The following is a 27,883-nucleotide window of genomic DNA, read 5'->3' on the forward strand; positions in this document are numbered from 1 at the left end:
TGAAAGTATTTCTACATTACTTGAATTTCCACAGCCGCCATAATCTGAAAGATAATTGTGCTGGTACATTGCAGGTGTCTTCTGCTCCACACAGCTGATGTTTCTAGACTGCGTCATTCTCTGAAACATTCTATATTTATGCAGCTTCGCTGTACACAGATGTGACAAGGGGGTGGGTGCAGTAGCACACTCAGATATTCTTGAATGCTGGCTTCAGATTTGGGGAAAACTATTGATAAAATTAAAACAGTTCTGATGAAAGGAGACTTACTCTGATGGAACTGGACTGTTTGCATGCTCGAGCCAGCACTTGGTTGGTTAATTTGGAGGAGGGGACCAAATAGTGAGGTCATCGGTCACATCGGACTAGGGAAGGATGGAGAAGGAAGTAGATCGTGCCCTTTCAAAGGAGCCATCCCAGCATTCGCCTGAAGCGATTTAGGGAAATAATGGAAAACCTAAATCAGGATGGCTGGATGCGGGTTTGAACTGTCATATTTCTGAATGCAAGTGCAGTGTGCTACTATTTACATTTAAGCTAGCTTTTATGCACCTTAGCACTTAAATAAAGTTCTATCTTAAAAAAATATCACAGTGGCGCTGGTAAACAACATACCTATTCTCAGCATCCTCTAAAGACAAAAGTTACAATCTGTTAACATCTCTTTTCCTCACCCTAATAACATCTCAGAATACTCCACATTGCATAGAGCTTCTTTCTCACAGTTGATAATGTTTCTCTGACAGTTATGTTAATATCATGATCTTTGCCCATGCCCTCAGCACTCAATTCGTTTATCGGTAGTTCTTACAAAAATATTTGATAAAATCGATGCAGTATAATATTTCATAAGAGTTTCACTTCTCATTGTCAACATACAGATGTGTTATTACACTTGTTTTGGTTTGAGCACTGCAGCATTTCTGCATGTTACACTGCTGTTGCTGGCCAGCATGCGGCTCCAACACTTGACAGTTCGGCCAGCATGCGGCTCTGACACTTGACAGGAGGGTTAGGTAGGTGTGGAGTCTACATAAGATGGCTGTGGCCAGTGCACTTTGAACTGTCAGGATTGCTGAGGTTAAAAGTGATTTAATGAGGCCATTGCAGTTAGCACAGATGGTAGCTAGCAATTGTACAAGTTTGTGCATTTCAAGCATAAAACGTAAAACTTACAGCAGAGTATGATACACCAACTTCAAGAACTCAGGGAGGTGGTTCTTTGTATTTACAAATTGACTGTGGAAATGATGCATTTAATCACATATTGTGCCAAGAAAAAATGTACAATGACTATTTACACTACCTGCAATAACAGTTTTACTTGTTAAGACCTAGAGAAGACTCCCCCTATGTGACTCGCAGCTCTTTTTTGGGTAAGTGTGTGACATGCATAAGTCCCTGAGCTATTGCAGCCTTTCGTATTTTTTGGGCTGCTTTACCTTCGCCTTCCTTCTCCCTCCTCCCTCCCTGCCCTTATTGCTTTCCCTTTGCCCCTTCCTCTCCCTCTCTTGGTGTTCTTATTTTGTCATCCTGGCTATCCTCCTGACTTCATTTTGTCTTGCAGTTTTGGTTTGATTGCCTGTCCCCCACCTTTTTGGCTTTTCTTTTTTGGTCCCCCTCAGGGGTTTGACCTCCATCTCTATATTTGAAATCTGTAGTGTGAGCCAAATGGGAAAGAACTCCCTCCTTAGTGTCTTTGGCATGGGTTCCTCCCCCTCTACCTCCCCTCCCTTTCCCCCTCTCCCCCTCTCCCCCTCTCCCCATCTCCCCCTCTCCCCCTCTCCCCATCTCCCCATCTCCCCATCTCCCCCTCTCCCCATCTCCCCATCTCCCCCTCTCCCCCTCTCTCGCCCCCCCTCTCCCCGTGATGGGGCTGTTATTTACTCATCTGGCTTAGCCCCCTGACATCACAGGGATAACACTGCAGGTACCTGCATTGCGAATGCCTTGTGGGAGTGTAGAAATGGTTGTCTACCTTTTCGGGATGTCAAAACTCCTGGCAGTGACTGTCATGCCAGGCAGCCGTTGCTATGGCCATGCCCGCCGGCTTGGGGTGAAACCCTTTGCACAGTTCCTGGTCTGTACCAGGACTGATGGGGAGATTTTTCCACCACTATACCCATTTGAGATCTAGCTCCATTCTTATAAAGGCAATACAGTCAGTTGGCTTCCCTATTTGCCTGCGACCACTTATGAGACATCCCAGTACATATCACTCCTCACAGGTCTCTCAATATGACACAGGGTGTAAATTTCCATGGGGACCGTCTCCTCCAGTCTGATGATGAACTTGAGGCTAATCTGGAATCACATGGCTTTCATTTTGTCCAGCATGTCGAGAGAGGCCTTAAAGACCATCGTCTAGACACTGGTGCTTTCATCTTGACCTTTGAGGGTGGGGTATCTTGCTCGAGAAGGTCAAGGTAATGGTATACAGATGTTTTGTCAAACCATACATTCCATCTCCCATGTATTGCTTCCTTGCCTCAAGGTCAAACACGTGTCCTGCGATGCGATGCCATTCCCGTCTGTGGTGACTGTTGCTGCCCTCTTTACTTGGGGAGCCCTTGCACCCTCTTGCCTAGCTGTGTAAACGGCTCTGGTCTACATTCTCCCCATTCACCAGTGTGTCCAGTGTATTTTTTATTATTATTTTGAGCTTTTCCTCATTACAGAGGCTTATCTCCAATGTAATAATTTACTTGGAAATTACAATGTATACAAAGGAAAAAAATACAAGAAATAAAGATCCTTGACCGTCTCAGTTACTTTGGGGCCCGGAAGAAGTTTGAGAAACTTCATTCTGTGAATCTCTCATCTACCTTTGCCTCAGTTATGTGTTCCCTCCTCCTCCTTACTCCCATCCTGCACTTCTTCCCTTTTACCCCCCCCCCCCCGGGGGTGACTCCCATCCCTCCTCCTCCTCCTCCTCCTCCTCCTCCTCCTCCTCCTCCTCCTCTGCCTCCGCCTCCTCCTCCTCCTCGGCCAGAGAAGAAATCCTGTTCGCTGGCTCCTCCTAGTGATGAGGTTCCCTCTCGGAACACCCCTCTTTGGGATTCTCAAGATTGTAAGTCTGCAACCTTGGGTCGGATGGGGACCCACTTTCCAAGGGCCCCAAAGCTGCTCGCTCTCTGTCCAATCCAGATATCGCTGCCACCTGTTCCCTTGCTGGTAACACCTCCTCCTTCCGTCCTTCCAAGGAAGGAAAAGAAGAAGAAGAAGAAGAAGAAGAAGCAGTGCAAGTCCAAGTACGAGGCTTCCCCAGCATCCTGGGGAGCTTCGCCCACTCCTTCTCACTCCGAATCAAACCCAGTTTTATGGATGTCATTCCATTTCCGTCAGTGATATGGCTTCCCCTCAGCTTCTTTATGTCTAACCTGGACTCCTGCCACATGATAATCCAGTGGAATTGCAATGGATATTACCGTCACTTTTTGGAAATACAACTACTTGGTTCGTCTTATTCTGCATTTTGTCTCGCTCTTCAAGAAACACACTTCCCTGATGACCACTTTCAAAAGTTTCATGGTTATTGAGTGTTTTTTCTGACATCACTCCCACAGTCTACTCCCCAGCTCTCGTGGCTCCACCACACTGGTCACCTCATGATGATCTTTGTGACATTGACCACTTTCTGGTGATTCCACCATTCCTCTGTCACTGCCAGGCAGACAGCCCCCCATGTTAGGCTTTATACACGTCTGCTGTGCACTTCTACATCTCTCTATCTCTTGTTTTGCATTGATCTAGTCGTGAAAGACATCTCTGACACTATTCTTCATGCTGCTGGCACTGCTATCCCCCTATTCACAGGTCCGTTACTGTGGTGGACGAAGGACATAGCAGTCACTATCCAGGACTGCTAGCAAGTGTTGCAATGATTTGCATGACACCCTTCACAGACTAACCTTATTTGCTTTTAAGTGTCTCTGTGCTAAAGCTCACTACCTTATTAAACAAAGCAAAAAAGGAGTACTGGAAGCACTATGTTTCCTATGTGGGAGCATATGCCTCTTCCTTCCAGATTTGCTCCAAGTTCTGTAGCCCTGTGGGCCACCAGCGATAATCAACTGTCCAGGGTCTTATCCTACAGGGTGCCCTGTGTACTGATCCCTCGGTTCTTGCAGAACACCTCGTGACATATGTTGTTGCAGCACTGGCATCCTCTTCCTATCTTGTTACCTGTTTCCAGTAGAAATGACAAGTTGAAGAAACTCCCCTTTCTTTCAACACCCACCAAGCTGAAGCCTATAATGGACCTTTAACTGGATGGGAATTGTTGCAGGCTTTTACCTCTTCACATGGCTCCATCCACAGCCAGACGATCCGACAGAGGCAAGATCGACTCAGGGTTTTCAACCACATGTGGCTCAATGAGTTTCTTTCCCCTCACAATTGTGAGACAGTATAGTTATCCCCATACTTAAGCCCAGGAAGAACCCAACATCTCTCGACATCTACTGACTGATTAGCCTGACCAACTTCAACGCTCAAGAGGATGGTTAGCTTCTGATTATATTGGGTACTCCAGTCTGAGGCCCTTTTGTCCCTGTATCAGTGTGGCTTCCGGGATGGGCGATCTGCAGCTGACCATTTACTCAGATTGGAAACAGTAATCTGACAAGCCTTTGCCCTAAATGCAAACACCTTGTCGCAGTCTTCTTTGACCTACATAAGGCTTTCAACATGGCTTGCACCATCACATTTTAGTTACTCTCCATGACTGAGGCTTTTGCGGCCCCCTTCCAGCTTTTATCTGCGAGTTTTTATCCCGTCAGCTCTTCAGGGTTAGAATTGACACTTCACTCAGCCCCCCACCCCAGAGGTCCAGGAGAACAGTATCCCACAGGGCTCTGAATTAAGTATCACACTCTTCCTCATCACCATCAACAGGCTTGTAACCTCTGTTGGGCCTCTGATTACCCCAGCACTGTGTTGGCAATTTTTGCATCCAGTGCAACCCCCTCTCGGTAATATCTGTTGAACGCTAGCCATCGGATGGGCCTCTGTGTGAGCCCTTTCACATGTCTTCCAATTTTCTCTCTCCAAAATGCGTGTTATACATTTTTGTCATCGATCCACAGTACACCCCAATCCAGAACTTTATTTAGGCAACCAGCACCTAGATGTTGTACCACAGTCCCATTTTTTGGGCCTCCTTCTTGATAAAAAGCTGATGTGGCTACCCTATATTCGCAACCTGATGACTACCTGCATTTCCTTGCAGAAGCGGGGATTCCATCTCTACAAATGTGATGGAGCCAACTCCTGGTTTATTACGCAGTTGCCATTTGATGGTTCCTGGACCGTCTTGTTTACCCTGCCCTCTTTGCAAACAAAGGCCATCTCCCTCCTGACACCCACCCTCGGGTGGTATTGCCGGTTAGAATGCATCTCGCTTCCCTCTGTTGGGATCTCCATCTCCACTCACTGGAATGTGCTCCCCCTTCCTCCGTATGGGCCTAGACCATAGATTAGGACCAACCTATTCCAGAGTCCTAAGGTATCTGTCGCCCCTGTGATATTCTGACATTGTGTATGTTACATCCATGAAGAGTTCCAGGGTGCTACCATCTTCTACACTGATGTTTCTAAATTTATAGGTAAGATGTGATACAATTTTGTCTCTCATAATGGCATGGAACACCATTTACTGCCAGGATCATGTAGTGTGTTCACAGCAAAGATTCTGGCTATTAACAGGGCCTTACATTTTGTTACTCAGATCTCCCTCCACAGTGTTTTAATATGTAATGACTCAATAGCCAGCCTTCAGGCTATAGACCTATGCCTTTGCTATCTGCTATCCACGACTCTGCCCTTGGCTGTGCTGCCTACTGGGTTGTCTTTCTCTGGGTCCCAAGTCATGTGGGCATCCCAGGGAGTGAACTAGCTGACTGTTTGGCTAGAGAGGCCAATATACTTGCTCCCCACCACCCATTACCTTTCATGGTTTCATGTGCAGATATGCAGATATACATAAAGCCTCTCTTTTTGCCCAAAATTGGAATGACATCTGGTGTGCTACCGTTCTCAGTAATAAATTCTACACAATCAAGGAGACTACTGCAGTTTGGCACCCTTTCTTCCACTCCTGTCGGAAGGAGTCCAGTGTATTATGTCGTCTACACATCTGTCTTACTAGCCTCACATATTAAGACTGTCACAAATAAAGTTTTTGGCCAGTAAGGTCTTTGTCAAATACACACACACACACACACACACACACACACACACACACACACACACACACACACACACACACACACACACGACTGCAGTCTCAGGCAACTGAAGTCACACTGCAAGCAGCGGCACCAGTGCATGATGGGAGTGGCAACTGGGTGGGCTTAAGGAGGAGGCTTTGTCGGGGAGAGGGATAGTAGAGTAGGGGTGAACTGTGTGTTGCCGAATCTCTTATCTGCCGAGAGAGCTGCATTCATGCTGCCCCCCTGCCTGTACGTGCTAGCAGCTACTGGTGTGCTGGCTGCCTCTTGTTGGGAGGATAGGGCATATGCCTACAAGGCCACCATCTTCCTGTGTGAAAGTGTTGGCTAGTGACCAGGGCACAAACTATGACGTCCATGAGACTGCCTTGGTGGAATGGCTCGCCATGCTGTTAGCAACTTGGATGCGTGGGCAACACCTGCAGACTGCTGTGGTGGCTTCCTGTACAACGGCACCTTTGTGAGATTGCGGTTCCTGACCTCGCCATGCAAAGTAGATGGTCACTGAGCCAGACATATCAGCAATTCCTGGCCATGCATGGCACTCTTCCTGAATCTGTCCAATGCCATGGAGGAGCTATTTTCAGTGTGGAAATATTGACAATAAATGCATTCACAGCCAACACTGTCTCGCTGATATGTTTGGGTGTGTCACTGGACCACACTTTGGCACCCCCAAGGTTACCATCATGTGCACATAGAGACCACAGCTCCCTGGGTCTCCACAGTTGTTGTCAGAACTGGCCATAACCTCAGGGTTTCAGTCTGCAGCATCAGCTGTCATCACCTGTTTGGACTTGCAGTCAGGTGCAGTGCAGTAAATGAACATTTTTCTGTTGGCCTTCTTTTATTGTTCACTCTGTGTGGCCACACGTCATAAGGACACCCATAGCACTTTAAAAGTGTAATTTTTTAAACCACAGGAGTCTGCAGACCTCTTGTGGTTTAGAGGAAATTGCTGGGAAATGTATTCAACACCAGAGAGATGTAAATTCTGTAATTTATCAGGGCATGAGTTGCCATGTACTATTGTAGTCCCAGCTGCATGTGTCGTTTGTAGGTGATTTGGTCATTTGCACAGGATGAGTCCTGTTGGGCCATGATATGCCATAAAAACAATTTTTTTGTGTGTATTGTAAGTGTAGTTTTTTCCCATTTTTTCCCCTTTTGTTGGAATGACACTTGTAGAATTCACAAACTGTCAGATACACGTGCAGCTACTACTGGTGAGACTATTGCCACATTTATGGATGTGTTCTTGGCAATTAATTCTCAGCAAAAAGAGTACAGTGAGAAATTACTTACTCAAGTTGAAGTATTGCAAGCCATTCAACAGAAGATACAGTCAGTGGTCAGTGGGAGCAGAATCAAAGTTGAGTGTGGCCCCCTTCTTCTGTGGATCCATTAACAGTGAACTTGATAAGGCCTTTGTCTGGGAAAACAATGAAGGATGTAACTTTGGACATGTCTGCACATGGCTGATTTATGGTTAACAGGTGAGTTATGTATCGTGAAACATGTAGTAAGGCACAAGCATTCAAGTGGTTAGCTAACGGCCTGCATCATTGTTACTGAAAAAAGAATAATGCACAATCCTTTAATGAAAAACTGAGTAGTTTGGCACAGAAGCACAAAGAATTGTTGGTGTCCTTGAAGGCTGATGAGTCATCCTGCATGAAGTTGAAAATAGCTCGGTGTCTTTTCACATGTCACACTGAGTCAGCATGGAGTATCTGTCTGCAGCCTTTAGAATTATTACTACTAAAGGGCATCATGACCATCAGGATTTCACCTCCGAAATAAAATGTTACAGATGTGGACATAAGGTCCATCTGTAAAAGCAGTGTTGTCACCCAGAGTCGTACGATTGTGGATGAATTGAGCATAAACCACACGAATGTTGAAATAAGAAGCAGGGAAAACAATATCAGTAGAAGCATGCATTAAATGCAAGTGGGAATGCATTGCTTGTCGGAAAACATTCCCACTTGGGTATAGTATTGCACCAACGTATGCAGACACAGGATGGTGCTTGTTAGGCTTAATACAGAGCAAGGAATATATAATTTTTGTTTAGACACGGTCAGTCACGTGTCAGTCATTAGTCTGGACTTCGTAGGTGGGAAAGGGTAAGTGGGGTCATTAGGGACAACCGTGCTCTACTTGAGCATTGGAGCTAAAGTACACATAGAAGTGCTTCTGCTTCCTGTTGATGGATATTCTGTAATTCTCAGATTGGACTTCATTGATAAACGCTATGCTAAAATCGATGTTTTGTGGTATATGCCAGGAACAACTGCAAGCAAGGAAGTGTCATAAGGTGCACTGATCATGAAGGCATTACCAACTGAATTCAAACATGTATGTTAAAGATTGTTTTGCAGGATAACATACCATTGGATGCAGTGGGGTTAGTGTGGGTTACTGTAGGTACTAGAAATGTTGTGTTATGGAACCACTAGAGAGTAATGAGGAATTGGATAAATGCATTGTTTTGTGTGCAGAAGCATAGCAAGGATTAGTAATATTGATAGTTTGTTTATTGTTCCTATTAGCCTAAAGAATTTAAGCATGGATGACCATCTGCATTATATAGAAAGGTGAATCATGGAGAAGATAGTGATCAACAAGTGCTGGAAGCTTTACTGCTACAATTCATGAATTTGATTGATATGAACTGTACATTACCAGCAACACCTGTTATACATCATATAACCACAGGCAACAATAATCTATAGGTACCTTATATCAAGGCATCAGGAGCCATTGATGGAAGAATTCAGTGATCAGAAACTGGCAGAGGGATTAATAAAACATAATGGTAGTCCATGGGCTACAGCTGTTGTTTTCATTCTGAAAAAAATATCCAGATGATAGTAAAAAAATACAGATTCTGTTGTGACTCCCGATGTCCAAACTTGAAAACTGTCACTGATGCATGTCCCATCACAAATGGTTCTGAGATGGGACAAAGTAAGACAGTGCAAGTCTTTTTCAGCAATGTACATAAGGAGTGGATGTCACCAGCTAGTAGCAGTCCCAGAAGATAGATTGCAAGCTACACCGTGGGCCCATTATCAGTATCACAGAATACCATTTCGACTCAAGAATGCTCGTTTCAGAGACTGTTAGATGGAGTACTTCAGGGATTAAAGCCTAAGAAGTTTATGCTGTACTTAGAGGACATCATAGTATTACAGAGAGCTGAGTGGAGACACCTCTGGGTGAAGTCAAGATAGCTATGGGGGCAACCTGTGAAGTGTCAATGACACTAGTCAAACATCATTAGAGTTCAGTCTTGTATTCTAAACGATTACAAGTTGCTGTTCTTCTGCACCAGTCTCAGCTGTTGCTCATTCAGCTATGTGTTGGATTCTGGCTGATGTCCATCAAGTTAGCTCAGAGGTTGCATGCCAAGAAGCAGATGTCAGCAACCCTGGTGTCGCAGCAGACTGTCAGGGAGCAGGTGCGGCCATTGCCCAGTGGAAGGTGGTTCTCGCACTGGCTGCTGGAGTGTACTCGGTCCCACTCCGAACTCTACAATGACCCTTGATGACCCATCTGTGATGTACCTGTGGTTTGGAGTTGTGTGGTTGGTTGATCTCCTCCCTACCTCTGGCAGGCGTCAGCACCGGGAGGCAGCAGGATGTTGAACAGGATCATGGACACATCCTGACTGGAAGTCCAGTACTGGCAGACCTTGCAATGTGTTTGTGATGAGGTGTTGTCAGAAGACAGTCAGTTTCACCATCAATAGATGGTAGGTGGTGAGCAGCATGATGTTCGTAGGGTGAAGCCCATCATCTCAAGTGCACCTTCGGCTAGTTCATAGACTGTGCTGGAGCATCTAGGACGTAGATTCACTACAGTATCATAATCATGTAATCGAGTGCTGCTATTGTGAATGCCATTGATCCCAATGATCAATTCATGTCAAGAGCTGGAGTATTTAAATGGAGCCAGCGTGAGGCTGTGATGAAAGGCACAGTTTGTAATGACTGCATGTGTCCTCCTTATTCTGCTGTATTCACTTAATTGGCTGTTAACTGCTGTGTCAGTTCCTCTGTTTGCGGTTATGGAAGAGAATGAGTTTCTTGCAACATGTCTTACAAGGTAACGGATATGCTTCTCTCACTTCCTTTGGTTTTCTGTGACAGTCTCCTTTCAGCTGAATGCGTATCTTCACTCAGCAGGCAGTGCTGTAATGTATGGACAACCTGAACCACTTGTGACATACTGGTTCACTTTCTGCTTCTGCCTCCACTTCTGTCTCTGGCATGGCCTGAGTTTGGCTATGGCAGTGTGATTGAATCTTAATAAAAAAAATTCTAATTTCTACCCCTTACTATTCTGCTCCATAACAGTATTCTCAAAAGATATAGAAGAACACTTTAGAAGTAGTATCCAGCAGACTACGAACAGACCATCTGATGCTTAGCATGGATAAATGCCATTTTGAACAGACATAAGTGCACTACCTTGGACACATAATTACTGGAAAAGATGTAAAAATTGATTCCCAGTTAGTACCAGCAGTCTGTGATTTCATGACATTGCAAACAACAAAGCAACTACAATCACCTCTAGGCTTAGGTAACTGTTAAATAAAATTAATCAAACATTTTGCAGAAATCTCAGAACAATTAAATCATTTATTAAGAAAAGGTGTAAAATTTGTTTAGTTGATGAAGTGTCAAACGGCATTTAAGGCATTGAAAAAAACGATATCAGTTCCAGTACTGATATTTCTTTATTTTGAGAAAGAGTTCATCTTGTACTATGCCAGGAAAAAACATAAAATTACGTTTAAGTATGAGTGCAGAAAAGTACATGATATGCTGTTAAAGAATACATGAGGACTAGTAAGCTGGCTGGCAGTAAGATTTTTGCTTACATGACGTTTTTGCAAGCTGTGCTTGTAAGCTGATATGTGGAAGGCTAAATTTGTAACATTCAACATATATATGTACGGCAAAGTACCCGTCCCCATATAACATTAAACAAATTTTTGAAATGTGACATATGCACACAGCCAATGTCATACATTTTGAAAATGTCCTGCCACTGAAACTGGCCAGTAATGTAAGTTAGATGTATGGTGCATTATAGGAATAAAACTGACAGCCTATGGTGTTTAAAATTGTTCCATCATTTAGACAGTACATAGTGGCTGTCGACCCCTACTTGAAGAAATTATAGACAGTAGTGTCATAGGATGAGGAGTAAAACATAAACCTTGTGGTTCAGTTCTCTTGAACATCCAAATAACATTGCTGTCAATTTGAAAATGTGTAATGTGATTGTTTCAGAAGTATTCTGAGAAAAATTTGGGGCTGATTTACCAAAGGGGAGGGGAGTGTTGCACTGCAGAATAGAATTCTGGGGTACTTAAAAATTTTAAAGTTTCTCCCCAGAATTCACAGAGCCAAGTCAAGACAGGCCCAAGCATAGTCCCCCCCCAGGGGATTTTTAAAGTTTCTCCCCAGAAATCACAGAGCCAAGTCAAGACAGGCCCAAGCATAGTCCCCCCAGGGGATCCACAACTCTTGTGGATACGTGCATGGCGAGCACGGGGCCCCGAGCTATTGCAGCCTTCCTTCTTTCCTCTCCTTGCTCCTTCCCCTTCACCCTCTCTTCTCTCCCTCTTGGTGTCTTTGCTTATGTTGGCCCCGCTATCCTGGTTATGTTGGTTTTGCAATTTAGTTTTGTTGCGTAATCACCTCATCCTTTTGGCACTCCCTTGCTCCTTTTGACCTCCATTGCTAAATTTCTCTTCCATAGTGTGAGCATTTGGGGAAGAGCACCTTACCTAGTGTCTCCGACGTGTGCCCTCCTAGTTCATTCCACCTTTTCTTTCACGTCGTTGTCTGATGCTAGGGTGCATAGCCAGCACGGTAGCCAGCCCGTGTGGTGGGGTCGCTATGTACCCTTTTGGTTGAGCCCCCTGAACACACAGGGATCACACTTCTGATACCTGAGCTGTGACCTCCTCATGTAAGCCTAGGAGTGGTTGCTTGTCATCCTGGAGCATCGGAACTCCCGGCAATGGCCGACGTGCCAGATGGCCCTTGCTGTGGCGCCTGTGAGGAGAGCCCCTGATCGGAGTGGGTGGTATCAGGGCGTATGCTATGCAAATGAAACGCATACGGGTCTAGAACTCTGGCCATTCTTCTGCGGCCGTCTCTCTGCGTTGAACTGATTCTTCTAGTGCTGCTTCTCCTGCCCCTTTGGCCTTCCCTTCCATGGCTACCCCCTGGGAGGAGGGTCAGGCCCGTCGGCTAGGGGCGAAACCTTTCCCCCCACTATCTGGTTTGCATCAGGACTGATGGGGATACTTTCACCAATACCAAACCTTTATTCTTTGTGGAACATATTGAAGACAAGTTTGGCGAAGTGGACTCCCTGAGCAAGATGTGGTCGGGTTCGTTGTTGATTACAACTGCTTCAGCTGCTAAGTCTTCAGCCTTTCGTGCCTGTAACCATCTTGGCACAATTCCTGTGTCCATTACCCCCCACCAGTCTCTAAATATGGTTCAAGGTGTGATTTTTTACAGGGACCTCATCCTTCAAACTGATGAGGAGCTTTGGGACAATCTCGGACGGCGGGGTGTTCACTTTGTTCGGCATGTTCAGAAAGGTCCGAAGGACAATTGTATTGATACTGGTGCCTTTATCCTGGCCTTTGAAGGGGATACCCTCCCTGAGAAAGTAAAAATTATGGTTTATTGATGTGATGTGAAGCTGTACATCCCACCTCCTATGAGGTGTTTTAAGTGCTTGCATTTTGGACACATGTCTTCCCACTGTTCGCAGGCCTCTCTCTGTGGTGGCTGTGGACGTCCACTGCTTGAGGGGAGTTCCTGTGTTCCCCTCCTGTGTGTGTAAATTGTCATGGCAATCATTCTCCGCGTTCACCAGATTGCCCAGTATATAAGAAGGAAAAGAAGATACAGGAGTATAAGTCCCTTGTTGTCTAACCTACACTGAGGCTCGTAAGAAGTATGCACATCTTCACCCCATGTCCATGACGTCTAGTTAAGCTTTAGTTACATCTTCAACCCTTCCTCCCCCTTCCTTACCCCAGTCCCAGACCCCTCTCCTCCCCCCCCCCCCCCCCCCTGCGGCTCCCACACTTTCTCCTCTGGGCGCTGCTCCACCTCCCCATCCGGAGAAGTGTCCCACTTCTTCGGCGTCTGCCGGTCAAGGGCGTCCCTCCCAGGATACCCCTTCCCGGCACCTTCCAGGCCCAAGGTCTGCTGCCACGCGACCACCACGAGAACCACGGTCTGTTGGCCCCCAGGTCGCCCGATCTCTTTCTGTTCCCGATCTTGCTGCAGCTGGCTCCTTTATGCCACACAGCCCTCCTCAATCTCAAACAGAAAAGAAGAAGAAACGTAAGTCCCGGGACGAGGAGCCTCCGGTGTCACCAGAGATCCCATCCCCGGCTTCACAACCAGATTCTGCCCTGTTGTTCATAGATGTCGCCCCCTCCTTGTCGGTGGTGGGTGGTGACCCGACGGTATGACTGGCTTTAGACTGTTCAACTCCTATTTGAATCATCATTCTGTGGTCATCCAGTGGAATTGTAATGGATATTACAGTCACCTTCCAGAATTGAAATCCCTTTTTTCATCTTACTCTGCAGCTTGTATGGTTCTACAAGAATCTCATTTTACTGATGATCACTCACCGACCCTCTGTGGGTTCCGTGTTTTCTGTCGAAATCGGGTCGGCCCCCTGCGGGCTTCTGGCGGCGTTTGTACGTTGGTCCGTAAAGACCTTGCTAGCACGTGGATTCCTCTTCAAGCTACATTGGAAGCGGTTGGTGTTAGGGTCCACCTGGACTCTGAGGTCACGGTTTGCAATCTTTATCTCCCTCCTGACAGGACTGTTACACCTGCTGCCTTAACTGCCCTTCTTCAGCAACTTCCTCCTCCCTTCCTCCTTCTCGGGGATTTTAATGCTCATCATCCCTTGTGGGGCAGTGCATTTCCAACTAGACGAGGCCTTCTCATAGACCAGTTTATTACAGACCACGACTTGTGCCTTCTTAATGATGGCTCCCCTACTCATTTCTGTGCTGGTCATGGTATCTTTTCTGCCATTGATCTTTCTCTTTCTTCTCCCTCCCTCCTTCCTTCATTACACTAGTCACCACACGACGACCTTTGTGATATTGACCATTTCCCATTGATTCTCTTGCTCCCTTCCCGCTGCCCGATGGACATGTTACCTCGTTGGTCTTTCCAACGCGCCGATTGCATGGGTCATGTTTTCTCCCTCTTTGTCAGGTTGTATTGATGACGTCCTACGTGACGTGTCTGACGTGATTGTTCGCGGTGCTAGCCTTGCTGTACCGCGCTCATCTGGACCATTTCGACGCCGGCAAGTCCCATGGTGGAGTACGGCCATTGCCATTGCCATTGCCATCCGTGATTGCCGTTGAGCTTTGTAACACCTTAAGAGGCACCCATCCGTTGCCAACCTTATTACCTTTAAACGCCTTCATGCAAAAGCCCATTATTTAATCAAACAGATATGATGGGAACACTTTGTTTCTTCTCTCGGTTCTACTGTCCCTAAGTCACGGGTATGGGCTACACTTCGCTCTCTCCAAGGTTGCCATTGGCAGTCCACCCTCCCAGGCCTTCACCTCCCAGATGGTCTTTGTACGGACCTGTTGATTCTTGCGGAACATCTTGTGACCCATTTTGCAATGGCATCAGAATCGGCCTCCTATCTGGCTGCTTTCCTTCACCGGAAACAGCGAGCTGAAGCTTCCGCCTCATGTTTTACCCCTTGTCAGTCAGAATCTTATAATGAACCTTTTACTGAATGGAAATTTCTTTCCACACTTTCTTCTTCTCATGATACGGCCCCTGGCCCGGACTCCATTCATAACCAACTGCTTCAACATCTCACTGCTCCACATCGGCAACATCTTCTCCAGGTGTTTAACCATATTTGGCTCCAGGGTGACTTCCCTTCTCAATGGAGGGATAGCATCGTGGTTCCTGTCCTTAAGCCTGGTAAGAACCCCCTATTTGTTGAAAGCTATCGGCCAATTAGTCTGACAAATGTTGTTTGCAAGTTACTTGAACGGATGGCAGCCTGTCGGCTCAATTGGGTTCTCGAATCTCGGGATCTATTGTCACCTTTCCAGTGTGGCTTCCGAGAGGGTCGGTCTCCGATCGATCATTTACTTCGCTTGGAATCTACAGTTCGGCAGGCTTTTTCCCAGCATTGCCATTTGGTTGCAGTGTTTTTTAACCTTCGCAAGGCCTATGACATGGCTTGGCGCAATGACATCTTACTTACACTTCATCAGTGGGGTCTGCGGGGCCCACTCCCGATTTTTATCTGCCAGTTCCTGTTGCATCAGTCGTTCAGGTTTCGGGTTGGTACTGTTTTCAGTTCTCCACGGACTCAGGAGATGGGCATCCCACAGGGTTCTGTATTGAGTGTACTTCTTTTCCTCATTGCTATCGATGGACTTGTGGCCTCTGTCGGTCCTTTGGTCGCCCCTGCTCTGTATGTGGATGATTTCTGCATTTGGGTTAGTTCCTCTTCGATGGCCTCTGCAGAGCGGCAGCTCCAGTGAGCTATACGGCGTGCCTCTGCATGGACCCTCTCACACGGGTTTCAATTCTCTCCTTTCAAATCGCGGGTGGTCCACTTCTGTCGCCGTACTGCGATCCCCCTGATCCAGAGCTCTATCTCGATGCACAACGATTGCCTGTGGTCCCACAATTTCGTTTCCTGGGTCTTCTTTTTGACAACAAGCTCACTTGGCTGCCCCATATCAGACTTCTGAAGGTAGGATGTTTCCGAAAACTTAATGTTCTTCGCTTCCTTGCCCACACCTCTTGGGGTGTATGGTCTCAATGAGTGGCCTTCTGGCTATTGACCGGTGTTTTTCGCGTCATCCCTTGGTCTCTACCATCTATGACCATCTCGCTGATCTTCACCGTGCTGCTTGTGCTGTTGACTTCCTATGGGTCCCTGGCCATGTGGGTATCCCAGGTAATGAGCTTGTTGATCGTTTTGCTGGGGGAGCAGTCACTTACCCCCGTTTTCTATAACCCCTCCTGCAGCGGATTTATGGCTTCACATCAAATCCCACTTCGCACAATCGTGGGCCAACTCATGGGAGGCTACCTCCCTGTCTAATAAACTTCGTGCGATTAAGGTGACACCAGGCCCGTGGCGTTCTTCCTTTCGCCTCTCCCGAAAGGACTCGACCACACTGTGTCGTCTCCGCGTCGGCCATACCAGGCTGACCCATGGTTTTCTTTTTCTTGATGAACCATCCCCACTTGGTGGTTGTGGAGCTTTCCAGTCAGTAGCCCACATTTTGGTTGACTGCCCCCTTCTTTTGGCTCTGCGTGCTAAGTACAGATTCCCCATCACTTTACCTTTGATTTTGGCTGGCGATTCCCGGATGGTTGAACTGGTTCTTGGTTTCCTCGGGGAAAGTAGTTTTTATTCTCAGTTTTAAGGTTTTTACTCTCACTCTGGTGATGGGGCAGGACAGAGAGCTTTGGGGTATCTCCCATTGTAAGCTGTGTTTGGAGATTCCCGACTCCCTTCCATGGCCGAGATCCTTTTTTCTTCCCCTTTTACTCTGTTTTTGTCACTTTTTAGGATTGTTTAGTCTCCTTTTCCCATATGCACTTCTACATTCTAGCTGTTGCATGCTTTTAAGTCGCAGCAGGTCTTGCCTCTACTGCTTCAGAGGTGGGATATTTTCTGCCTCTAGCATAGCGTTGGGGTCGCTCTCTTGCTGACTTACCTCATTTTGGTTTTACCATTGACGACATGACTGCACTTTTACGTTTTTTAGCCTTTTCCCTTTTATCGTTCTGACTTCTCTGAGATGTCACACTATCTGAATGGACCACATTTGAAGCAAGGGACAGATGACCTTGCTTTTTGGTCCCTTTGACCACAATCAATCAACCAACCAACCAACCAAGCATAATGTTTCAATCATAGTGTAAACCAGGCAGGAAAACAGATACTGCAAATAGCAAGGAACACGACGGGGCCATTGCTACACAACACTCAAGCAGAGAGCAAAGATGCGAAGCCACAATTGGGACACCACGATGTGGTATAGAGCGCTGACAATCATTGAAAACTTGGCCAAATTCATGCATCGCCACAGCTTGATAACAGTATAGACATTAGCTAACCAGCATAAATACTTGGACCTCTGAAGCTCATTTGTTCAGTCGTCAGTAGAGACTGGATTATATGCATTTGCATGTTGCATATGTGGCTCCTTTTCACCAGTTATTGCATATTTTAACTAAAAACTAGTGACAATGCATATTTTCTCTGTATGTTTACAATATTTCAAAAATTTAGATGGGCAGTCTCTAGCTTGATCTAGTTTTGATATCTCACAGACTGACCGCGGCGTAGAACTGCGTGCAGTCGCAAACTAAGAGGCCACTGCCTAGCGAAATCATTACAGAAGAGGAACAGGAACAGGAAGACAGAGTCAATGCCCCTGTGCTCACGCCCCCTGGTTAATCGCCGCCTCTGTCATACTGTATGCGTTGGCAACAGTTATGTTAAACTACACAATCATTTAGTTGCATGTCCATTGTTTCAGTTTAGCTTTCTATTTACTTGTACACAGTTGAACATATTTACAATGTGTAGTGCGTAACGTGTTGTGCACAATGCCGCCCAAAAAAAGAAATGTCATGCTGTGGATAGCTGACCATCCTGGAACATTTACATGTGAGGGAATTGTTTTATATTGTTGAGTTTGTGAGAAAAACGTTTTGTTCAAAAAAAGTTTCAAATAAACCAGTATATCAAGACTAGTCTTCATATCACAGGAATGCAGAAGAAAGGAGCATGACAACAACTCCTGACAACAGCAAGTTGCAGCAGCAGGGATTTGTCCAAAGGTAACAAAAAAAGTCGGTTTTGCCACAGATCTATGTGAAGAATTCATTGCAAGCAATATTCCTCTTCACAAACTTACAAACCCTATTCTCAAAGGCTTCCTGCACAAATATTGCTTAAATCAAAATATACCAGATGAATCAACATTGCGTAAAAATTACATACCAACAGTTTACGTAAATGTTCTGGAAGAAGTATGCAATGAACTAAAGGACAGCATTATCTAGATTTCAGTTGATGAAATTACAGACACTTGTGGCTGTTCAGTTGCAAATTTAATTGTTAGTGCTTTAAAAGAAGAGTCTTCTTCTTCCTATTCTGCAGCCTGTAAAGAACTTGAAAACATAAATCATTATATGAGCACCAGATTAGTGAATGAGGGTAGTAGAAAAATATTTCCAGAATATTCTGCAAATGAAAGGGTGTTTGTATTTATTAGATGCTGCTCTCTATATGATCAAAGCAGGAAAAGCCCTCTGAGTATTTTATCCCAATTTGATTCATGTGACGTGCTTTGCTCATGGAGCACATCACTTTGCTGAAGAAGTACGTTCCACATTTGTGAATGTAAATAAACTGATTTCATCCACAAAGAAAGTGTTTCTAAAGGCTCCTGCTCACATGAAGACGTACAAAGAAAAACTACCAATTGTGCCTTTACCTCCCGAACCAGTGGTAACTCATTGGGGTATGTGGATCAAAGCTGTGTCGTTTTACAACGAACATTTCGAGGCCATTAGAGGGGTAGTAAATGGCTTCGATAGTGCAGAGGCCTTGGCAGTTTTCCAGTGCAAGGAAGCTTTTAATGATTCTGTTATTAAAAAAGACATATCTGTGATTAGCACTACGTTTCCCATATAACTGTGAGTATCAAAAAGCCAGAAACTCAAGGTTTGGTGTTGAATGAAATATTCTAGTGAACTCATTGCCGGAGGCATTCCCAAGAAAACTTGAAGAAAAGTTTGAAAACATTTTAAATAATAACCCAGGCTTTGAAACCATGTGCAAAATTGATAGTTTCATTAATGGGATGGGTGAACTTTTACTAGAAACGATAGGTGCTAACATAGCACCCAGATTCAAATACTGCCCAATTATCTCAGTTGATGTGGAATGGTCCTTTTCTGCTTACAAAAACGTTTTGAGTGATCGAAGATACAATCTTGCTACGAAACATTTCGGCCTGCTCGGTTGGCCGTGCGGTCTAACGCACGGCTTTCTGGAGTGGGAAGGAGAGCCTGGTCCCCGGCACGAATCCGCTCGGCGGACTTGTTTCGAGGTCCGGTGAGCCGGCCAGTCTGTGGATGGTTTATAGGCGGTTTTCCATATGCCACAGCGAATGTGGGCTGGTTCCCCTTATTCCGCCTCAGCCACACTATGTCGGCGATTGCTGCGCAAACAAGTTCTCCATGTACGCGTACACCACCATTACTCTACCACGCAAACATAGGGGTTACACTCGTCTGGTGTGAGACATTCCCTAGGACAGCGGGGGGGGGGGGGGGGGGGGGGGTCCACTGGAGGCCGATCTGGGGCGGCGGAGGGGTGAAGTGGACTGCGGTAGCCGTTGTAGGGTTGTGGACCACTGCAGCTGCGGCGAGCCTCTCCGCCATTTCTAGGCCCCCGGTTAACATACAATACAATACAATACAGTACAATATGAAACATTTGGAAGAGAACTTGGTCGTTTATGTTTACAATAGCGGAAACGTGTGAAATAAATTGTAAATGATGCTTTGGTCCAATAGTATTAATTAAAAGTTAATGCTGTCAAAAAAATTCATGATTGATTTTTCTTAAATAAAATATTACAAAGTTTTTGAGCGTGCCCTTCGACATGCAATATGTCTCAAAGTTGGTCCTGTACATACTGATTGTTTCAGTGCGACTCACTTGCATCGCTTTCACTTGTTGCTGACAACAATAGCAAAGAAGAAACAATTCTTGAAACACAGTGTGTGTCCCCATTTTCCAAATTTTTAGAAAATAATCCCTGGAAGAGCTCCTTCCGAACCTGTACCAGAAAGTATTCAGAGAGTGATATCAGCATTCTAAATGTACCGATTTTTCATGTGGCCGGCGCTTTTCCTCGTAATTGATATGCACAGGTTTGACTCTTAAGATATAATGGATGCAGTAACTACCATGTTTTTTATTATTGGATCTTTCTTATTTTGACTCTTTTCATCCATTTTTAAGCATTTTTCGTGCATGTATGTATGCATATTTTAAGGTCTCTAGTGATCAGTAATCAGTCAAGAGTTGTGAGTCGGTATGGCAGTCTTGTAAGTTGCCATGTCAGACTGGAAGATTGTTGTGGACACCTCAGTGAGACAACATGACGAATGCTGCAAGGAGCAGCAAAGAAAGTGCATCAATGTGAATCAGGCATGTATAAAATGAACAAAAGGTGAAGTGTGGCAACACATCTCAGCTATACTGGTACTTAATAGGTCTAGTGTTAATTATCAAGGACAGCTAGTGACTGAAACCTTGTAAACTGTAGAAAGAATTTAACTGTATCTGGGCATCTTGTTTTAGCTGTTTAATTGTTACAGTTGGACTTCTGTAGATGTTTTGAGTCAGAGACTAGCAGAATTTATCTGAAATGAACTATAAAGAATTTAGTTCCAAGTACAGCAGCAGAGAGAAGAAGGTTGATAAGAGAAGAGATGTATAATGGCATGAGCCTGAGCAAGAGGGCTAGACACCATAAAGAGGGCCACTTGCAGCAGTATGCTGGCACATCGTTGTGTCATTGGACACACTGGTGGTTTTGACCAGCCACTGGCCGTCTAGAAACTAATGTCACATGCAGCAAGCAGTTTCCATTGTGTTGTCAACAATACTGTTAACACAATAGACACCATTTGCAGCATGTGCCTGTAGTCTGAAGATGACCTCCCACCTGTTGAAAACCACTTAAGACATTGTGAAATGATCATGTGATTGTGCCTTAAAAAATAAAAATTTATGAAAGACTGAATATCAATCACTTAATTTCCAAGAATGTATGTCACTTTCTCCTTGTTTTCTGTACTGCTATTCTCACCTACTTCTATTCTATTCACTCTCTCTCTCTCTGTCTGTCTGTCTGCCTGTCCAGAGAATCAAGGAAATCAAGAAATATGTATGTTAGAGAAGAAATTTGTCTGTCTGTCTATCCAGGGAATCAAGGAAATCAAGAAATATGTATGTTAGAGAAGAAATTAACAACTCCAGCAATAAAATCAAACCAATATGGAATGTTGTTAGAAGGGAGACAGGGAAAGTAACCACTGGGGTAGGTAGTATTACTGTTAAAGAGAATGAAACCATCTTAACCAACAGTACACAGGTAGCCAATGTATTTAACAATCACTTCTTAAGTGTAAGAGAAAAAATTGGTGAGATAAGTTCACAAGAAAAAGCCAGGCAGTACATGGAAGAGTCAGTTTTGAAAAATTTTAGTCAGATTAAGTTTCATCTAACAACCTCTTGTGAAATAAGGTAAATTGTTAAATCTTTGAAAAATAAATGTTCTGTTGGAGTAGATGACTTCTCTAACAAGTTATTAAAACAATGTGGAGCAATTACAGCTGATGTTTTGAGTCACATATGTAACGTATTACTGATCCAGGGTATTTTTCCAGACAGGTTAAAATATGCCATTGTCAGGCCTCTCTGCAAAAAGGGGGAAATCACAGATTTCAATAATTACCAGCCAGTAACCTTGCTTATAGCATTTTCAAAAATCTTTGAGAAAGTAATGTACTCGAGTGGTTAACCATCTCAACAGTAATGGGATACTTAGTAAATCACAGTTCGGATTTCAGAAATGCTGTTCCACTGAGACAGCAGTATAGAATTTCACTGTCCACATAATAGAGTCCTTAAATAGTAAAATGTCACCAGTAGGAATATTCTGTGACTTATCCAAAGCATTTGATTGTGTGAACCATGACATTATGTTAGAGAATTTACAATTCTGTGATGTAAATGGAACAGCATATGAGTGGTTTAAGTCATATCTACAGAACAGGAAGCAAAAAGTCTCTTTATATGCTTCAAGTGATTCAAAGGAGTTTGCCACTTCATCTAACTGGGGTGAAATTACATTAGGTGTTCCACAAGGTTCGAATCATGTTCTTGATATATGTGAATGCCCTCCCTTCTTATGTGAAACAAGATGCTCAACTGACACTGTTTGCTGGTGATACAAGCATAATTATTAATCCAGTAAAAGAAAGTCCGATAAAAATGATACAAATAAGGTCTTTGGAAAAGTTATTAATTGGTTTTCTGCAAATGGGCTTGCTCTGAACTTTGAAAAAACACAGTACATCCAATTTTCTGCTGCAAAAAGTATAATTCCTTCAATAAACATAACACATCAAAAGAAGTCAGCAGCCAGGGTAGAGCATACTAAGTTTTTGGGTGTACATATAGATGAGAATCTTAATTGGAAAATTCATATTTTGGATCTCCTAAAGCGACTAGGTTTAGCAACTATTGCAATCAGAATAATTGCCAATTTTGAGGATGTAGAAATTAGTAAGCTAACATACTTTGCATACTTCCACTCTCTGATGTCATACGGAATAATATTCTGGGGCAACTCAACACTTAGGCAAAAGGTATTCACTACTCAAAAGAAAGTAGTTAGAATAATGTCGCACATCTTGTAGACATCTGTTTAAAAAGGTTAGGAATTCTTACAACTGCTTCACAGTACTTTTACTCAGTAATGAAATTTTTTTCTCAACAACATGGACCAGTTTAAAATCAACAACGACATTCATGATTACAATACCAGAAAAAAGAAAGACCTGCACTATCCTTTACTTAACATATCTTTGGCACAGAAAGGGGTAAAATATGCTGCTACAAAACTTTTTGATAAATTACCAGATGAAATAAAATGTCTGACAGACGGCAGTAATAGTTTCAAAAATGAATTGAAATCATACCTGCTTGACAACTCCTTCTATACCATAGATGAATTCTTGAATATGAGTAAATGAAACTGGAGATGTAATATATGCATTTTGTGGCACTTAAGGGAATGGGATAGATAATAGAAATATTTAGGTATAACACTATAACTTGTTTCCTGTGCACATTTCTTGTGCATTAGACATGTTCCACATCATAAAAGTTTTTCCGTGCTATTGATCAATGGAACACGTAACTAACTAACTAACTCCCCTCTTCTGATGACAACCTTGCACTCACCAAGGTCTTACCATGTCACATGCTTGTGACTGTTACATTTCTTAACTTCTTTTACTTCCTACCCAGATTTTGCAGGGTTCACACTACTACTTTCTGAGCCACAAACCCTCCACATTTACCAAGAAGAAGGTGCCCATTCCTATTGGGGCACTGGGACTTTGAGCAACACTCGCCATGGCTGTTGCCATGGCTGGGGGGCAGCTGTGGAGAGAGCCCTAGTTGAAATGGATGACGCCAGGATGGACAGCCTGCCATGAAGTGACTCTCTCTCAAACTGGCAGTTGCAGGAGCCAGGCAGTTTCTTCAGATTAGAACTCTCACTGTGATGCCCAACAGTACAGCCCGAAAGTGTTTCCACACTTCGCTGTGCCATGGGAGGAGGAGCAACAGGGCATCAATATCGAGAGCCTTGCTCACTACACTACCTAGTGTGCAGAAGAGCATATGGCGAGTCATTTCTATGACCGACTCTGTTCGGTCTTAAACCATACTTTCATGTACTTTGGATGACATTCCAGTTTCTTTCACTCCCCATATACGTTTAAATAAAACACAAGGCCTTATTTTTCACCCAGACTTGATACAAAAATCATATGAAGCACAATGTGCCAACCCAGAATGGCCAGGGGTACAGTTGGTTTGCCATATCCAGAAGGGGCCGAAGAATAATAGAGTTGATGTGGGAGCATTTACTCTAGCATTCAACAGGACAACACTTCCATAAAAGGTGAAGAACATGGTTTACCGCTGTGCCATCAAGCTTTACCTATCATCACCTGTGCGGATTGCCTTTGTTTTGTATGTGTGTATCTCATTGTCCCAATAAACCCTCCTGTGGCAATTGTGGTCATACTGAGCATGAGTAAACTTGACAGTTTGTGCCAACGTGTCAGGACAGGCATCCTACCCATTCACCAGTGTGTCCCATTTGCAAGAACGAATGGACAATTAAAAAATACAAATCCTTTTATTGATTATAATACTTCAGCGGTAAAAAGAAGTACGAACATCAACTTGTTATTATGGTGAGTGGTTTCACAACCACCATGGGAAAACTTTGCTACCCATACGGTTGACATCTACCTGTAATCACATGCTACAAAACCACATCTATCTGAGACAGAGGCAACCTTTCTATCATCCCTTTTCTTACAACATTGGGGATTGACTCCCAGTCCTCAGCTGGAACAGCATGAGCCATGCAGACTCGTAGCCCAGTGCTGGCCTGCGGCCGAAGTAATTTAAGGCTATGAGCTGTAGAGCTGCCATTCTTCCATTTCCAATCTTAAATTAGACAAATCTTCACTGTCTCTGAAAACCTCAAAAGTTTCAAAATACATGTCAAGAAGAGAGTCAAAGATAAAGGTGATTCTGGTGATGTCGGAACCTATGTTGCTGGACATTTTAACAGTGAAATTGATGGTGAATGGGGACTTTGGGACATGATTCGCTACTCCAGCCTCTTCATCCCTCTAGCCCACCTGAGTGGAATTATAAGGAGTACTATCTTTTTGAACTAAAACTGGCATTTTCATTCTGTCTTGCAATCTATATTGTCATGCAAGAAACCTATATTTGTGGTAACTGCTGAAGTCCTACCAGTACCAAGCTTTCTATAGGAAATGTGACCACACTGAGACAATGTACAAAGGGATCTGCACAGTTGTTCCAGACAATCTCATATATAGGTCTCCTCATCGAACAGTTGCATTTCAGTGCAGCAAATGGTTCTTCTTGGCCACTGATCTTACTAGTTGCGCACCAAAGTTAGTCACCTTATTACTTTTGGGTGTATGTAACTCTGCGACACAGACCACTACTCAGTTGTCCTGCCACTCTCATTGCATCTACCACCAAACTAACAGGCATTCCAGAGGATAAACTGCCAGACCTACACTTCAAATGTCACTTTCTTGTCCTCCCGTCTATACCTGTTGATGATGTTTTTATAGTTGTAACAACTGCATTTACCAATGCTAGTGATGTAGTGATCCCATTATCCAATGGGCCTTGTCACCATTGGCTGGTCCTTAAGTGGACTAAGGAAACCGCGGTAATAAACAGAGACTAACAAGTGAGCTATTCAATTATTCAAACAATGCCCCAGAAAATCATTGAACAGTTGTGCACAAGGGCCTGTTTATTACTTAAACATTGAAAGAATGAATGCTAGGAAACATACATCGCCTGCATGTCCTTCGTGCCCATGACTTGTCCCCCAACACAACTCTAGGTTGTCTCTTGATCCATAATCAAATGATCCAACACCTACAGGCAGATCACAAATAGTACCTTCTCCACCTTTTTAATCATATCTGGCCCAGAGGTGAATTTCCTTTGCATTGATGCTATAGTATCATTATCCTGATGCTTATGACAGGACAGGACCCAACTTACATTGATGGTTACTGACCAGTCAGCCTTACTTGTGTGCTATGTAGATTACTTGAGAGGATTACATACTGTTGATTGTGCTGGGCCCTCGAATTAGAATTTGTTTTCATTGTCAGCACCTTAACGCCTCTGTGTGGTGAGTACAGGGTTGTGATTCTTAGGGATTTAAGTAAAATCAGGGAATTTCAGGAATTTCACAAAATCTCTGGGAATTCTGCAGTTTTAACCTATCATTGAAATTGAATTTTATTGAGTTTATTAAATCACTAATACTTTGTATCTCAAAGTGTGTTAATTATATGAATATTATTCCATATAAATTATTGATGTTTAAAAACAGCAGTGAAACTACTGGTTATGGCTAGTTTAGAACTCAGCTGAGAGGAAAGGAAATATACCATTGATGTATCAGGAGATTCTGGACACCATCTTCCTCTTCCACCTGGAATATTCAGGGAATTTTTTTTCCAAGTTTGAGTAGCTGCCTTTGAGTAGCAATTTGCCCTTTCCATCCATTTTTTAAAAGTATATAAGTCTATGTTTCTCAGAAGTCAGGATATGGACATGCTTCATTTTTATTCAGACATGCAGTTGTCATTGGAGTTGTTTATTTTTTTCTCACCCCATCAGATGGAAGTACATACCATACGAGATCAGACTCAACATCCTGTTAAAAAAAATTAACAGTGAATTCATTCATGCTGAATAGCAAACTGTACAAGCCTATAAAGCCATCTCAAACAATATTATATACACCTTTATTCCTAAGTTCTGTACAATATACCAATCCATAATTTAATTATCTTCTCTTAGGCCAGAAATGAGACCTCTATTTTTAAAAAGTTTGTGCTTGATGTAGTCGTTATCACTGAAAGTGTTGAGTTCCTTAAGGAATTTGGCATATCTAATTTGGTATGATGTGAAATTACTTCAAATAGGTCTCTGCATGACCTGTCCGTCAGAGTGCAAGAAGTGCCTGTATGTTTAATTTTTGTAAGTAAAATTAGTAATGATAACCAATTATCTAATTCCATGCCCAGCACTCAAGAGTTGCTAGTCCACATTTTGTCAACTTTTGTTACAAATTTGTTGATAGAATTCTATGTTCACATATTACATAGTAAAGTTTTGTTGACACAACATATTTTATCTCTACAACTTGTAATATTATTGCTATGGTATTGCTTCTAAATATGTTGGAAACATTTTGTGGGTTAGAGGATGAATCCTGTGGTATCATTAAAGTCTGACCCCCGATTAGCTGTAAAGACTCATAAATAATAAGAACCATTTATAGAAATTTACTGTTGTTTTCAGCATAACATTAGCAATAAAGGAGCAAGATTCTACAATTGTCTATTATAATGTGGAAAGAGAACTAGCCAGCCCAGACTCCCCAGAAACAACACAAAAGAGAAAGAAGAAACAAGAGACACGCAATTTGATTGAATCAGAACTGCATCGACAACGATTAGACATTTATGAGTCGGCACTTAATAAATAGATTGGTACAGTTGTGCTAAATACTATGTGGAAATTGACAGAAACATTCCTTGGTTATACCTATTACAATTTTGTTTTATATGCCAAAAGTAGAATAAGGACCATTGCTCTGACTGAATTTTTTTGACAAGATCTGAAAGAAAGTAATCTCCTCTTAAAGTATATTTATTGTACCTGTCATCATAGTGTTGAAATGCAGATCTTGGAAACCAACTTGTTCTGTGCAAAAAATTGTTCATATGTATATAAACAGTGGATGTACCTTGGACTGCTGAAATATTGTTTTGCATGTACATAGTCTGTGAGACAGAAAGTACAATTGTTGTGCAGCAGCTTTTTTAGATTAACAAATGACAGTTTCTGTAAGTATGACAAATATGACTGAAATATGAGTGAAATATATGCATGCATCTTATCTTTCTTACTTGTTTTTATTACCTCTTACAAACAGCTTGTAGATAAAATAAATTCAGCAGCCGGGAATGTGTGCAGCTTATGCAACTTGAATCTTCTTTCAAGCATACATCGATCTTTGTATAAATTAAATATATACTTACTGTGCTGTTTCAGCCCAGCTTAGAATTTATACAGATATATAATCATGTAATAATATTATTTT

The 27,883-nt window shown here is 43.4% G+C and overlaps 1 protein-coding gene across 2 annotated transcripts in view; it reads left to right on the plus strand.

Moving 5' to 3' along the window:
• The window catches only part of LOC126259314 (uncharacterized), a 37,457-nt gene extending 9,778 nt beyond the window's left edge, over positions 1 to 27,679 (plus strand). Inside the window, exons 4-5 of one of the 2 annotated variants that reach the window (XM_049955991.1) lie at positions 18,084 to 18,155; positions 27,079 to 27,679. In XM_049955991.1, the coding sequence (XP_049811948.1) occupies positions 18,084 to 18,155; positions 27,079 to 27,265 (259 nt within the window). In that variant the 3' untranslated portion in view covers positions 27,266 to 27,679. The remainder of the gene's footprint in view (positions 1 to 18,083; positions 18,156 to 27,078) is intronic. The other variant, XM_049955993.1, reaches the window with a different exon arrangement.
• Positions 27,680 to 27,883: the final 204 nt, after the last annotated feature.

Source organism: Schistocerca nitens, chromosome 5, assembly GCF_023898315.1.
Source record: "Schistocerca nitens isolate TAMUIC-IGC-003100 chromosome 5, iqSchNite1.1, whole genome shotgun sequence".
Lineage (NCBI taxonomy): Eukaryota > Metazoa > Arthropoda > Insecta > Orthoptera > Acrididae > Schistocerca > Schistocerca nitens.